This window comes from Ailuropoda melanoleuca, chromosome 1, assembly GCF_002007445.2.
Source record: "Ailuropoda melanoleuca isolate Jingjing chromosome 1, ASM200744v2, whole genome shotgun sequence".
NCBI lineage: Eukaryota > Metazoa > Chordata > Mammalia > Carnivora > Ursidae > Ailuropoda > Ailuropoda melanoleuca.
This window is the reverse complement of record NC_048218.1, coordinates 185,904,142-185,920,585: the sequence shown is the minus strand read 5'-3', so window position 1 is coordinate 185,920,585 and position 16,444 is coordinate 185,904,142. Positions and strand designations below refer to the sequence as shown.

The 16,444-nt window shown below is 39.8% G+C and overlaps 1 protein-coding gene across 1 annotated transcript in view; it reads left to right on the top strand.

Annotated features, from left to right (window-relative positions):
- Positions 1-2,351, top strand: part of TMEM229A (transmembrane protein 229A) — a 6,610-nt gene extending 4,259 nt beyond the window's left edge. The window contains exons 3-4 of the mRNA XM_034646234.1: positions 7-1,109; positions 2,308-2,351. Of these exons, the coding sequence (XP_034502125.1) occupies positions 7-1,109; positions 2,308-2,351 (1,147 nt within the window). The remainder of the gene's footprint in view (positions 1-6; positions 1,110-2,307) is intronic.
- Positions 2,352-16,444: the final 14,093 nt, after the last annotated feature.

The window sequence follows — 16,444 nt, the reverse complement described above, 5'->3', positions numbered from 1 at the left end:
TTGCAGCGATGCGGACGGCGAGGGTCGCGCTCGAAGGAGCAGCGCCGCGCGGCGTCCCGGGGACCCCGGCGGGCGGGGAGGCGAGGCTGCCGCCAACAGCGCAGAGCCGCTGTCCACTGCTGAAGCGCCGGCGGACGGCGCTACGCTGCCCGCCTGGATGCGCCTCTACTTCTACGGGATGCACGGGATCACCCTGGACGTGCTCGTGTCCTCGGCTCGGCGCTTTGCTAGCAGCCCGGACCTCCGGATGCTGGGCTTCTCCTCGCCCTACCGCTGCCTACTGCATTCGCTCACCCACTTCGCCCTGGAGAAGGTCTACCTGCAGCAGCAGCGCTGCCCCAGCGCCTTCGTCTTCAATTTTCTCCTCTACCCCTCGGCCCACGTGGCGCTGCAGACCCTGGCCGGCCAGGCGCTGCTGCTCGGCCTGCGCAGCGGGCCGGGGGGCGCGTCGGGGGGCGCGTCGGTGCCGGGGACACTGGACCTAGCACTGCAGTATGTGCTGGCGCTCTACCACTGCCATGTGTTCCTGAAGCGCTTCTTGCGCTTGCGATACCGGCGGCCTCCAGAGCAGCAGCCGCAGCATTGCCCCGGCGCGCCCCCCGCCCCTCTGGGAGCCGGGGCCCCTATGGTTGCAGGAGGCCAGCGGCGACTACCCCGGGGCGCCAGGGGCGTCGGGGGAGCCCCCAGTCGGGGGCTGCCAGGCCTGCTCCGCTTTCTTTTCTTTGGAATGCACGGCTTTTTGGATGAGATCTTCTTCACTTTCTTCTTTAATTTACTGGGGCAGGGAGATGGGGCAACCAGCGGCCACACGTCACTCTGGTCCTTCTTTATGTACGGCAGCTGCAGTTTCGTGGTGGAAAAGCTCTACTTCCACCTCCACTGGAGTCGTGGCTGGAGCACTTGGAAGCGGATGCCCATCTACGTGATCTTCATCTATGTATGGGAGTTGTCCTGGGGTCTGGGACTCCGCATGTGCGGCGCTTGTTCCTGGGACTATTCTCACTATCCGCTCAATTTCATGGGCCTCATCACCCTGATGTATTTACCTGGTTGGATATTCCTTAGTGTGTACCAGGACCTACTTTCCAACGTGTTGTGGCGGGGGGGGGGCAAAACCACCAACCAAAAAAAAAAAAAAAAAAAAAAAAAAAAAAAAAAAAAAATTCTCTCGATTCCCCCGAACCAATTCGATTTATTTTTACATGTTTAAAACGGGAGTGGTTTTTTTAGCCTTTTAATTTTTATACGTTTTACTAAACTCTTCCAATATGTTATTTGACATTTTAGTTTTTCTGACACTTTGGAACCTATGCATAATACAATATTTTGAAATACTACTCAAAGCATAACTCAAAGTACTTGTCAGTATTTAAAACCCTTTATGAACCCAGACAGCAAAACCATTATATCTTAACACCAGGAGCTGTAGTATATTCACTTATTTGGGGCATAGGTGGGTGATAACTACTAATCTTTTTTTAAGCAAGGAAGTTATTCAAATCAGAAATTAGTGATCTTTACAAGATTCGGTGAATCTTTCTAATTTAATGATTTGTTTACTTTCTTTTTAATACAATTTCATTTTAATTCCCTGCCATACTTACCAATCACTGCTGAAAGTCAGTGTCTTGTACTCCTAAAACAACTCTTTAAAGTGCCTCCCTCTAGCACACAAGTGGACGGACAAATGTGAAAATACATTCTGTGGATCGATTTTTAAATAAGAAATCTTTTCTAGCAACTCAGACAGGTCACACTGTGTTAAGATGTTTGATGTCCACCCTGGAAATGATTGTTTTTCCAATGTGGATTAGCCTTAAACGCCAAGTATGTTAACATTGATCAGATCCTGTGTATTCTATGGCTGTAAATTTTTGTTGTAAAATGTTTACCTTATATGCCCAAAGGCCAAGCAAAATTATATCACCCTCAATGGTGTTCTAACCCTAAGGACTGTTTCTACATGGAGCGGCAAGAATAGAAACAGTTCCTTGGAATAAAATGAACCTGAATGTTCATTATACTCGAATTAGGCCTAATTGTTTACCGTTAATACAGATATATGTTTTCAGTGTCTTTCTGCCATGGCTCACTTGTAAGCATCTTTCTTTTTCCTTTTGGACCCACAGAGTTCTTGGGCCAAACCTGATGTGCTAATGTGTATTATAAATCAATGATAGCATTTTGGTGACTCATTATTAATGTCTGGAAGCTCCAAAGTTAAATGAGATGATAACCATTTTAAGAAATCTCGTCTAATCAATTAATAATGTCCTTTAAGGCTGTTTGTTGTTTTATTATATTTAGAAAAGACAAGTAGAATTGAGTATAGCTCAGACAAGGATGACTAATACTTTCTCAGTTTTCATTACAAAGATAATTAGGAAAACTTACAGTGTGTACAAATGAATAGTTTCCGCTTCCAATTATTAGCTTGTCTATCCTGTGAGAGGGCACTTCTTTCTATTTTCAAAAAAAATGTTTGCTATGGCAGTAAAAACGAATATGTATTTAGACGATTGTCAGGAATAATTTTGAGAACGTTATTTTTATCCACTATCTTAGGTTGTGAGCTAAATTTTAAGTAATGCAATATAATCAACCCCACCTGTGAAATGGTCATGTCAAACTGATTATTTTAGCTAGTCAACACCGAGTAGCAACCATTAAAAGTAACCCAAATGTTTGCAGAAAGTAAAAGTGTCACTTTATGACACTTGGTCATAGGTAAAGGATTTCTGAAAACCCCGGCAAGGAATAAGGATAAGTATAGACACTGAAGTTGGACGCTGAACAAAATATTCGTAATACAAATGTGACACATGCACAGGAATCTGAGTTAAGTGTGGCACCACTGCACACCACACATTCCTGTGAGTGCTGAACCCAATCTTTGCCTTCTAGAATACTTACTTTTTGTTTGTTTGCTTTGCTTTTAGTGTTAATTCTGTTTTAAAGAAAATGTCATGGTTTCCATTCAGTTCATTGAAGAAATAGTTATTGTGCACCCACTGTTTGCAAGGCATTTGCCTGAATTCTGCAGACACGGCAATGACCCAACACAGACAAAATCTCTGTCCTTAGGAAGCTCAGGTGTGAGCGTTTTGATTTATAGGAGGTTATACTCACTTGCAAGACTGCTGTTTCAGTACTAGGCAAAGAGAGACAGTTGCTAGGATGGTTCTCATCAGGCCTGTCCCTGGACTATCAATCCATCATCTCTAAAACAAAAGCCCATTAATAGCCCCTCTGCTAGTTCTACAAAGACTTCATTCATACGTATTCAGGAAGTGATTATCCTATTAACTCAGCACCTTGCTGTGGGGTTTCTCATTATGTGCTTATTCAATTTCTTAAGTGACATTTTGCTATAACTGAAACTTTAAAGAAAAAACAGGACAAGAACCATCAGATCAATTACTTTTGTTAATTCAATAGCAGTTCGGATATGGAAGTGACCAGTCAATATAAAAACAGTTAATATTTAATTTTTTATGATTTTTTATTATGTTAGCCACCATACAGTACATCCCCGGTTTCCGATGTAAAGTTCGATGCTTCATCAGTTGCGTATAACACCCAGTGCACCATGCAATACGTGCCCTCCTTACTACCCCAGTCTATCCCATTCCCCCACCCCCCTCCCCTCTGAGGCCCTCAGTTTGTTTCTCATAGTCCATAGTCTCTCATGAAAAACAGTTAATATTTAAGTAACACCACCTGCCAAGAAATGCTGTTCTATTACATATATAAAATCTGAAATAAATATATGTATATATCCATGTATATATCTTAAATAAATATATATCATATATACATCTTAAGTAGATACATATAATCTTAAGTAAACATATCCATATATATTTTGAAGTAATACATACATATAAAATATATATATCTCTTAACTGTAGATATATATACACATATATATATACATATACATACAGATACACATGCACATATTTACTTAAACCTCTAGCAACCCTGTTTTTACAGATGAAGACAATGAAACTAAAGCCTGAAGAGGTTAAGTGACTGCTCAAGTCATACAGCTATTGAATATTATGATGTAGGAAAAGATGTTAGGGTTCGAAGCCAACGGCCAAGAAAGAATTCTTGAAATGTCTTTGATGCAAAAAGTTTGTTTTATCAAAGCACGGGGACAGGACCCGTGGGCAGAAAGAGCTGCACTGGAGTCCCAAGGAGTGGCCCATTATAAACTTTCAAGTTGGGAGGGGGTTAGGGATAGCGTTAAGTCTCTAAGGATTTGGAAGCAAGGTTTCCAGGACCTTGAGGGGGCTAGCTATTGTTGGGAAAAGGTCATTTATTACCGTCTAATAAAACCTTAGTCATGAGACCCTTCAGATGTATATGGGTGGGCCATATGCTTCGAGATGATTGCCAACACATATCTTGGGGGGGCGGTTAGAGATATAAAGGAAATTTCTAAAGGTATTTTTATGTGTTAAAGTAGACTCAGGATCCTGGCGGTGGTTGGGTTAAGATTGCCTTTTGCCCTTAGCAAAGTATTAACATTGAGGCAGCTGAGTCCCTAGAGGAATGTCACTCTCCCTGTTTCAAGGACTTGTCAGCGACCTATAGGTAGTAAGGATATTTAATGACTTTTCTTCTGCCTTTGTTTCCCACATCATTTAGACTTGAATTCAAGAACATTCTGCTCCAGGGTCTGTTCTTAACAGCAACACTGTCATGCCCCTGTGTACTGACCGCAGTGATTTTGGGTGTTCTGTGGATTTCACCTTACAATTTGTATTGCTCATCCCTTTCACTATCACAGATGCAAGGGTGGATGTATAAAAGCCAGGCACTAGTAACAAAAATATTCTATTTCATGGAAAATAAGAAGGGAGCTAATACCAGGATACATAACTGAAAATCAGCCTAGTTCTAATCCTTAGATGATAGTTTTTATATTCAAGCAGTGTTCTGAAATGGAGCTCTTCATTTGAAGTTAGACAATCTTGATATAAGAATAATACACCTAAAAGCATGACACCTTATATCACAAGCTAGCAAAAATACTTACAATTATTGCTACATATTTAACATAGCATTCGGAATAAGCATCATTGCAAGAGCTAAACATTCCAAAAATTCAAATTAAATTTTTTGCAGTGATATTTATTCTGAGTTTGATTAAACACCTTAGAGTCTAAGAAAGTCTTTAACAGAAAACATGGGAAAAAAGTAACAAGTATGAGTTTTGCTCCATGATTAACCTCTACAATGCTGAAATTTTCTTCTAAAAGTGCTTTAAATTTTAAACCAATTCTATCTGGGCACTGAATCTACAGAGAAATATGACCTTTTTAAGTTTTTCATGTCAACAATGAACATGAAAGTTTTTAGGTTCTGCAAAGACTCCAATGAGGTTGATAATCCATTTCAATATTTCAGACATTTCAATGACTCAGTGTACTTATCTTTGAATATTTTATAAAAATTTGACATTTCCTGTTTCAACTCAGCAAAACACAGCTTAGAAAAGTATTACCTGTCCTTTGTTGTGTAAGAAACATTTCTAATTGGTTAATCCTATCCTTTTGAAAAAATAGTTTTTCTATACTGTTTTAAAATAGACTACATTGACGTAATGGTCTTGGTTCTGTTTAAGAGGGATGGTAAAGAATTCTGGTAGACTGTTTCGGTTCTTTTTCCACTTCCAAAATACATTTAAAAATCAATATACTTGGAAAGGAAGTTATATTCATGCTACAGCAATAAATAAATCATTATATTCTAATATCTGAAAGCATTTTAATAAAATCAATTTTTGTTTATATTAAAAGGCATTAAAAACACTTTACATTTTAAATTAATCTTAAATATACTACCTCCAATATATTTTCCAACATTGCTTAATGTAACTAAGCTCCTTTACTGAGGGAAAATAAAAGATACACTCTTCCCCTCCCTCCATCAAACACATGTCTCAGTTTATGCTGAAGGGAAAGATGGCAGTAAAAGATGGTTCTGTTGTGTTGCCAGTTTTTTTTTTTCTTTCCATTCTTAGACTTGGTACCAGAGGAACCAACAAAAACAGCAATTGTTTGTGTGGACTTCTATTCACTAGAATTGGCCTCATTCTGATTTTTAACATTAAGGCATGAAGCCATCACATAGGCAGTGACGTCCAGACACTAGCAACCCAATTGTAAATTAACCTGGGATGAGTGTAGGGAATTTTTCCCTAGAGACTTTTTCTTAATATAAAGAGAAAATAATTTAGAGACTTTCCCCTTAATTTTTAAGGGACCATTGGAGAAATGGTCAACTCCTAGACAGCCCATAGAGAGAAAGAGAAAAAAGGGGGTGGGAGTGAGAGACTGGTCTTTGACACACAGAAAGACTTGATTTTCATCCTTTAATGATTCCATTAGAATCCAAATGTCACATGGACCAACTTTCCCATTTGGAAAAAATAAATCTTTACCATGATTAAGGAGAGTCAAGGGTTGAAAGAAACTGTAAAAATTAACACCCAGCCTTCAATCCAAGGCAGGAATTTCTGATAGCATCTCTGACAGATGGTTTCTCAACTCAGCTTGGACTATTCAAGGCAGTATTAATTATGTTTTTCATGCAAAGTCTGAATGAGGGGAAAGATGTCAACAGCTGAACTGATAAACCCTACTGTCTATAAGTGAAGGAAGAAGGCTTTTCAGAGCTTTCAGGAGCTAATATATATCATTCATCCTGCTTGTGTATTGCAATGAAATTTTATGACGCTCTTTTCTTGTCACTAAAAAAAAATCAGTGTTTCATTCTTTTTGTCATGATACATGTGGTCTTACATTTTTTCCAATGATGCATTATTCATTGAGTCTAAGCAGTAGGGCTTTGAGAACTTCGAGAGTAATTGACATTACTTCAGAAAAAGAGGAAAAAAGAAACATTGGCTGTAGGTATAGGAGTAGAACGTTAAATAGTAGGGACCCTGCTTAGATCACGGGAGTCTCAATGTGGTTGACCCAGGAAAAGCCTTTGGTTGCTGCTCAGGTCTACCTACAGAATGTCAGCAGGGGGACTTTCCTGGTAGCTACCTCTGGCAGACCTAAACAGCTGCATTAAGAAAGGAATTGAGGCCACCTGGGTGGCTCAGTCGGTTAAGTGTCTGCCTTTGGCTCAGGTCATGATCCCAGGGTCCTGGGATTGAGTTCCACATTGGGTTCCCTGCTCAGCAGGGAGTCTGCTTCTCTCTCTCCCTCTGCCCCTTGCCCTTGCTTGTGTGTGCTGTCTCCCTCTCTCTCTTTCTCTATCAAATAAATAAATCTTAAAAAAAAAAAACAAAAAAAGGAATTGAGAGGCCACAGGAGTCACAGAAGCAGATAGCTAGCCAGGAAGGATGAAAGATGCCAAGGATCAACTCTCCCAATCAAAAAAGAGAATTATATATAAGAAAGAGAACTAGCCCTACTTTTGATGGGGTTCCAACAGACATTTATAGTACATCTGAGATATTAACGTATTATTAATATCCATGATGAAAATAAAACTAGTCTCTCAGGATCTCAGATTCAGAACTTAAAACATTTGAAACATAGTTGTTGTTGGAGAAAAATAGTATTGAGAGGAATATGCAGAAAGTTTACATCGTATCATTTGATTACCCAATAACTTTTAGGAACTAAAGTGAAATTAAATATGCTCTTGTCCATTTCTGAAGGAGAATTATTTTAGTCTTAACCTTTTTTTTTTTTAAGATTTTATTTATTTATTTGACAGAGAGAAACAGCCAGCGAGAGAGGGAACACAAGCAGGAGGAGTGGAAGAGGAAGAAGCAGGCTCCCAGCGGAGAAGCCTGATGTGGGGCTGGATCCCAGAACGCCGGGATCACGCCCCGAGCCAAAGGCAGATGCCCAACGACTGAGCCACCCAGATGCCCCTAGTCTTAACCTTTTATTAGAAACAATGAATGGACAGGAAGATAAAATAAATAAAAGAGTTCCCTGGAGTACATCAGAGCAAGTACTTAGATCCCAAGTACTTAAAAGCAAGTGTTTAACAAAATTTATCATTGTACTTACTCATAATGATGAAATCTGCAACAAACAAAACAGAAACAAAAGAATAATAAAGGCAGAAATAGAAGATATGGTGGAAGGGATAGTATTCAGTAGCTTTAGAGAGCCCATGGATTATTTTTCTATGGCTAAAATAATTCAGATTATGAATGTTATTCTAAATCTTTATATCATGTAAGATTTGAATTGCAAAGAAAATCTTAAGTTCCTGAAAAACCCTACAACCTAGGTTTGGTGGGGTACCAAAATGTACACTTTATTATCTTAATATTCAAAATTTCTGAGTTTTTTTTTTGCATGTGTAATGATGTTATTGGACATGCTAGAAAAGTTTTAATAATATAGCTTTGAGGTATCTACCAAATGCACAGGTAAATAGTCCACAGCTGACTAAAATCTGAAATCATGGAATTTCAGGGGTGCCTGGCTGGCTCAGCCGATAAAGTATGCAACTCTTGATCTTGGAGTTGAAAGTTCAAGTCCCATGTTGGGTGTAGAGATTACTTAAAAAAAAAAAAAAAAAGAAAGAAAGAAAGAAAGACAGAAAGAAAGAAAGAAAGAAAGACAGACAGACAGAAAGAAAGAAAGAAAGAAAGAAAGAAAGAAAGAAAAAGAAAATCTTAAAAAAATAAAAATAGAGTCCATAGTCTCTCATGCTTCATTCCCCCTGAGAAACAAACTGAGGGCTTCAGAGGGGAGGGAGGTGGGGGAATGGGATAGACTGGTAATGGGTAGTAAGGAGGGCACGTATTGCATGGTGCACTGGGTGTATACGCAACTAATGAATCATCGAACTTTATATCAGAAACCAGGGATGTACTGTATGGTGACTAACATAATAAAAAAACATTAAAATAAAAAAATAAAATAAAATAAAATAAAAATAAAAATAAATAAAATCATGGAACTTTAGAATTTGAGGAGAGAACTAAAGGTCATCTAATTCAACTCCCAGACAATGGAATAATTCCTTCTATATCATCTTTTACAGGTGTTCTTCAATTCTCTTCTTGATCACATCCAATGAGGGAGATTATGGTACTTACTCAGCTCTCCCAGGCCAACCCATTTCTTTGTTCTATTGTTTTAGTTGCTAGAAAGTTGTTTTTTTTTTTTTTAAGATTTTATTTATTTATTTGACAAGAGAGAGAGAGACAGCCAGCGAGAGAGGGAACACAAGCACGGAGAGTGGGAGAGGAAGCAGCAGGCTTCCAGCAGAGCAGGGAGCCAATGCGGGGCTCGATACCAGAATGCTGGGATCATGACCTGAGCCAAAGGCAGACGCTTAACGACTGAGCCACCCAGGCACCCCAGTTGCTAGAAAGCTTTAACAGTAAGACACATTCATAATTTTCACACATTTTCCAAGTTTTCATCCATAGAAAGAAGACAAAAGATTTGAAGAAAGCTTCCAGGTGTGTCTTAATTGCTTTACTCCAGGTGAAATATCTAAGATCTTTCAACAATAGATAATAAAGTATACAACTGGGAAATTATTACCTACTTTGATCAGGACACTTTATTTCTGCAAATGCGAACAACATTAAGCACTGTTAGCTTTTTTAGCAGCTCAGACCACTTTATTGTTTCTTTTTTTGTTTGTTTTTAAAGATTTATTTATTTACTTAGAGAGTGCTTGGGAGGTGGGGCGGGGGAGCAAATGGAGAGGGAGAGAGAGTCTTAAGAAGACTCTGTGCTGAACGAGGAACCAGACTCGAGGCTTTGTTTCAAGACCCTGAGATCACAACCTGCCTGAAACCAAGAGTCTGATGTTCAACTGACTATGCAACCCAGGTGCCCCCGCTTTGTTGTTTCAATTGAATTTTCATTTCTGTAAGTACACTAAGTCTCTTTCCTGTAACCTGGCATTAAGCCAGTGATCCCTTGCTGCTAGTGGCAGGTGGTAAACATTTATGTTTTATTATCTATGTATCTGATCATTTCTTGCTATATTTCCAACTCCAAATACTATTGGCAGATTGTATTAGTCAGGGTTCTTCTGAGAAACAGAACCAATAGGAGATATATAACTATAGGTAGACAGATGTAGTGATAGATAGAGATAGATAGAGATATACAGAGAGAGAGAGGTTTATTATAAGGAATTGGCTTGCACGGTTACGGATGCTGACAAGTCCTGAGACCTGCAGGCTGAGTCAACAAGCTGGAGACCCAGGAGAGCCAATGGTGCAGGTTCTAGTCCGAGCCCAAAGGCCTGAGAACTGTGAGAACCAATAGTGTAGCTTCAATTCAAGACTGGCAGTCTCAAGACCCAGGAAGAACTGATGCTTCAGTTGGAGTCTGAAGACAGGAAAATACCAATGTCCCAGCTAGAAGGCAGCGAGGCAAGGAGAATTTCCTCTTACTCAGAGAAGGTCAGTCTTTTTGTTCTCTTCAGGTCTTCAGCTGATTGGATGAGGCCCACCTACATTAGGAAGGACAATCTGTTTTGCCTCATCTATTGATTTAAATATTAAAGTCAGGATGCCTGGGTGGCTCAGTCGGTTAAGCGTCTGCCTACAGCTCAGGTCATGATCCCAGGCTCCTAGGATCGAGTCCCACAACAGGTTCTTTGCTCCGCGGGGAGCCTGCTTCTCCCTCTCCCTCTGTGGCTCCCCTGGCTTGTGTGCGAGCGAGCGAGCTCTCTCTCTCAGACAAATAAATAAATAAATCTTTTAAAAAATAAGTATAAATAAATAAAAAATAAATATTAAACTCATCCAGAAATGTCCTCACTGAAATACTCAGAATATTTGATGAAATATCCAGGCATCCTTGGCTCAGTCAAGTTAACATATAAAATTAGCCATCATACAGATCAAAGCATTTGAGCCAAATAATTAAAAATAAGCATAAGAAAAATTGAGGAATTTAACCTATTCATTCACCTATTCAACAAATATTTAAATGTGTACTGTGTTTTAAAAGGCAAATAATAGGTAGATAATTCTTTTTATCATGGAGCAAAGGATACAGATTTTAAAACAAAAGTTTATGTTAGAGAAAGATGCTATTGGAGGAAATGACAGGGCAGCCACCTAGACTAGAGAACATGGTGGCGAAATTCTAGGAAGAGGGTCCAAGATGCTCAAAGTCCTGGCAGAATGAGTATCAGAGCACTGAGTAATTCAGAGCCCTTGGAGTTTGGATTAGGAGAGTTAGTAGAGGGGTAAGTGAGAGCTGAAGCCAAAAAGGTAGGCAAAAGGTGGGTCTTGAAGCCTTGTGGGCACATTAGAGTAGGGGGACCATTTCCTAAGGGAGTTGACAAGTTACTCAGAGGGTTTGAGGAGACAAAGGACTGATGCACTTCGCATATTTGAAAGAAAACTAAGAACAAGATGAGAGATAGAAAAAGCCAGTTATACAGCTGTGATATTAAAAAAAGTGAGAGATGGAGGTACCTGGGTGGCTCAGTCGGTTAAGCATCTGCCTTCAGCTCAGGTCATGATCCCAGGGTCCTGGCTTCTAGTCCTGACCCTCCCTCTGCCTGCCACTCCCCCTGCTTGTGTGCACTTTCTCTCCCTCTCTGTCAAAAAAATAAATAAAATCTTAAAAAAAAAATAGTGAGAGATGGATGGTGGGCTGGGCCAGGATTGATGGTGGAGATGGACTAACATACATGGATCTGAGAGATATTTAACTGACCTAACAGACGGTGTGTGGTCATAGGATGGTGTGCAAGTAGAGGGAGAAGCAGATGCAGTTGGCTGAGAAGTGACCATAGACTCCCAGCCTTGAGGGCCTCCCCCAGCAAGTGACAAGCGGAAGCCTGCAGGGATAGATGGTCAGATAGGCAGGTGATCTAGAGAATGTGGTTGGCCAACAGGAGAGAGAGAAGGAGGATGGGTTCAGTATCATCAAATTCAGCTTGAAATTAAAGCAAATTAAGAACAGAATCAACAACCATTGTATTCCAAGATATTCAGGAAGAGGGAGCGTAGGCAGGGATCTAAGGATGTGAAACTGAAATATACTGAGGGGTGCAACTTGGGGAAATGATGACAAGAGGCATACGTGATTTGTCTGAAAAGTGGCTGTGGGGGCACCTGGGTGGCTCAGTCTGTTAAGTCTCTGGCTCCTGCTTTCGGCTCTGGTCATGATCTCCTAGTAGGGGAGGTCAGGAGATCAAGCCCCATGTGAGGCTCTGCGCTCAGCCGGGAGTCTGCTTCCCCTTTCCCTCTGCCCCTTCTCCTCTCCCCCCACCCCATGCACTGTCTCTCTCTCTCTTAAATAAATAAATAAATCTTTTTAAAAAAGTGGCTATAAAGTAGAGGGAAAGGACTGGCCTGTAGGCAAAGAGAGGTAAAGGGTTAAGGAAGAGTTTTTTTGTCTTCTAAATTGGGAGATTTGTGCATATATAATGTTGCTGGGAAGGAGCCAGTATAGTGGTTGAAGAGGAAAGGAATATAAGGTCTCTGGTTAAAGCATGATTCGGAATAATTGATAACTACTAACCTTGATGAGAGCTCACTGTTTTTGGAGCATGACATGTATCAGTTTAATTCCCACAGCAGCCTAATCATAGGTACTATAATTATCTTCGTTTTTACATATGCTGTGATTGGCACATTGGGGAGTTACCCCTCTTGCCCGGGGCTATGAGTGGTAGAGCCAGGACTTGGACCCAAGCAGTCTGGACCCCAAGCTGCATTCTCTCAACACCTACATAGTCAAGTGGAAGAAAAAGGAAAAGGGACAGATAGAGAGGAGAAAAGAACCTGGGATTGGCACTACACTGAATGTCCATGCTGCCCAATTTATGCAATCTAATAAAGAACCCAGAGAAAGCATCTGAAAATAGTTCTACTCAAAGAGAATTCAGATGCATATCTGTTGATTAACTTTTGTATTTTTTATTCAATTATAGATTCATTCTTTCATTCAGTAAAGATTTATTGAGCATCTACTATGTAACAGGCACTGAGAATGCTCTGGGATTAAAAAATGAGCAAATCTGTGGGTGCCTGGATAGCTCAGTCAGTTAAGCATCTGCCTTTGGCTCAGGTCATGTTCCTGGGGTCCTGGGATTGAGCCCCACGTCGTGCTCCCTGCTCAGCAGGGAGTCTGCATCTCCCTCTCCCTCTGACCCTCCCCCTGCTCTGGTCATGTTCTCTCTCTCTCTCTCTCTCTCTCAAATGAATGGATAAAAAATCTTTTTAAAAAAATAGTAAGTCTGACAGGGACCCTACTCTTGATACCCTACCTTATTGTATTAGCTCGGGCTGCCATAACAAAATACCACAGACTGAGTGGCTTAATCAACAGAAATTTATTTTCTCTGGGGTGCCTGGGTGGCTCAGTTGTTAAGCATCTGCCTTTGGCTCAGGGTGTGATCCCAGAGCCCTGGGATCGAGCCCTGCGTTGGGCTCCCTGCTCCACTGGGAAGCCTGCTTCTTCCTCCCCCACTCCCCCTGCTTGTGTTCCCTCTCTCGCTGGCTGTCTCTCTCCCTGTCAAATAAATAAATAAATCTTAAAAAAAAAAATATTTTTTCTGTTCTGGAGGCTAGAAGTCCAAAATCAAGGTCCAGCAGGATCAGTTTCTAGTGAGAGCTCTCTTCCTGGCTCAGAGATGGTTGCCTTCTCACTGTGTCCTCATATGGCTGAGAGAGAGCAAGGTTTCTGGTGTCTCTTCTTATAAAGACACTAATCCTATCAAGATCAGGGCCCTATCCTTATGACCACAGTTAACCTCAATGACCTCCATAAAGGCCCAATCTCTAGATACAGGGGGTTAGGACTTAAACATATTAATTTGGGGGGGAGGGGAGATAAAATTCAGTCCATAGCATATATTCTCTCTTAATTCCCACAATGAACTTGTATGGTGGTGGTTATTATTATTATTATTATTATTATTATTATTATTAATTTACAGCTCATAGGTGAAGTCACTGAAACTATCTGCCACACAGCTAATAAGGGATGGGAATGAGACTCCATTTCAGTATTCTTTTTAGGCAACACATCAGTCTCTCAGAAAGCCCAGAGCAGTATTATTAGTCCAGGGGGAAAGACTCTAAAAAAGAAGGAGCATCCTGTTAGATTTATCCCTCTCTAGTTACATAAACCAATCATCATTGGTTTTTATACTCTCTAGAGATAAGTTCTATTTTGTCCATGCCTAATTTTAACCTTTCTTAGTATTTATACACAGATTTCTAAATGAGCCCCTCCACGTTTCTTTTTTTTTTTTTCCCCTCCAGAGTCTATTTGTTACCCAGAAAATTAGCTCTCTGGAAACATCTGGTCACAGACACTGTGTCTCCAGGACTCTCTACAAGCTGACACAGAGGCTTTAAAGGGCAACTATACTCAGAGCCAATTCGCTTAATTTCATACAATACATTTTGGGATTAAGGTTTAAAATAGTTGGCCACTGGTATTCAAGAGTAAAAGATCAATTTTCAATGTATTTTAACTTTTACTGGGTAATCACGTTTCCATTAAGTTTATAGGGTGTTTATTTCCATTTCAGAAACATAAATTCCCAATATTATTCCTAGATGATCTATAAATAACTCTAGATATGCTTGCCAATGTGTTGTTTTGCTTTTGATGGCATAAAATGGAAAACATAAATAACAAAGTATTCCGTTTTCTTGGCCAAAGGAAAGATTTTTTTTAAATCCAGAAAATTGTATATTACTATGGAAGCTGCAGGCAAATCAGGTAATTTAGACACAATATCAGAAGGAGAGGTGGTCTCCTAGGGAACTGTTTGCAGATTAAATGTTCGGTATGTTCCTTCTTCAATTAAAGCATAGTACAGGAAAGGGACACATCCCTTGAGGTACCCCTTGTGTTAGAAGTCATTAGCTTTCCCAAAACACTAGAAATGGTCTAAGTGAAAACTTTTTGTTGAGGCAGAAAGGTGAAATCTTGGAGAATAAATGAATTCCAGATTTTAAACTTCACCATACAAATCACTTGGGGGGGGGTAATATGTTTAATTTAATGGTAAGAAATTCTGTCAAGGGTCAACTTGCTGCCCCCAAATGATTTAAGGAGGTCAGTGGAAACTTCTTGGAATGAAAAGGTCAGTGATTGAAATTAGCTATTCCAAATGGCCTTTCTACAAAAACACTTTCTTTTCCAATACCAGCTTTTTTGTATAGGCCCATTCACTAAACCAGATAAATGTTGATAAATAATTTGGTAGTCAACTTTACACCACACCAGTACGATCCAATAGAACATTTGTTTTGCTTTGTGTTTTGGCCTCTCACAAAGTACACTTGAGAAAAGTTTGCCCTAAACATATCAACTAACATTCAGCCTATGCCATGACTCACTCTGATCTTCTTACTGTTGGTAACTCTACAGCGAAAGCACGCCTTTGCCCAGGATTAAATGTATTAAAAAAGTTTCTCAAAATTTAAGAGTAGTTTGGATTCCTCCTTTTTGCATACCTTATATGCAGTCAGGAACCCAGATTCTTCTCTGAAATTATCATTTATATTAATTTCTTTCCATTCCCTCAGCCTGCAGAGCAAACAGAAATCTTCTCTAACAGTCTCATACTTTATCTCCCTACCCCTGATTTCTGTACAGTTCAAAGTCTAAACTAATCTTCGAGGACAACAGCGGGAGCTATGTCTTCCTATTGTTAACCTGATACCTGGAATTAACTTCAGCAAAGCAACATCATCCGTTGTTTTAAATGAACAGTTTATTTTTTTATGTTATTGCTTTATGATTTGCTTTATATTAATGTATAGATGCGTTTCAGTTTTATATTTGTGTATTTTGTTTATTCATTACTTGATATCATGATAGTTTTTTTCCTCTTTCATGGACATTACTGTAAGTATCTTTCGTGTAAATGCCAGAAAGACACTTGGGCAGTTTCCAGCTTTCATATACCGTTTTGTGGAAGAGCTTGGTCCTTCAAATTGTGGCTTTTTCTAAACAAAACTTTCACACAAAACATAAAGTGGTTTCAGATGGAGATCCATATGCGTGTCTGACCTTAGCTAAGACCATAGAAGCTCTTCTTCACACCACTGCATTTCTTACGCTCCTTATGAAACTGGGAGGAAATTAGGAAAATCGAGAATACAGGAATGAAAAAAATAAAATGCATAAGCTTGAAATTAAAGCAAAATCCTCTGTATCAACTTATAGTAAAGCTCTTAGGAGATCAACATTTTGAAATTCAAATATAAGATTTTGTGTATTAAAAGGAAATAAGTCTAAGTGCACATTTCACTTGTCAATGGGTGTGTATAACAGGAGTGGAAGGTTGGGTATAAAAAAAAGCCCATCATTATTCAGAAACAATAGGATGTCCTTCTCTCCATGGGTCATGCTTTTTAAGAGTCCTATGATGTGTTAATCTCTTTCTTTTTAGAGGCTTTCCTCCGCTGTTGGCCATCTATTCTCCCTGCCCCTTCCTCCCT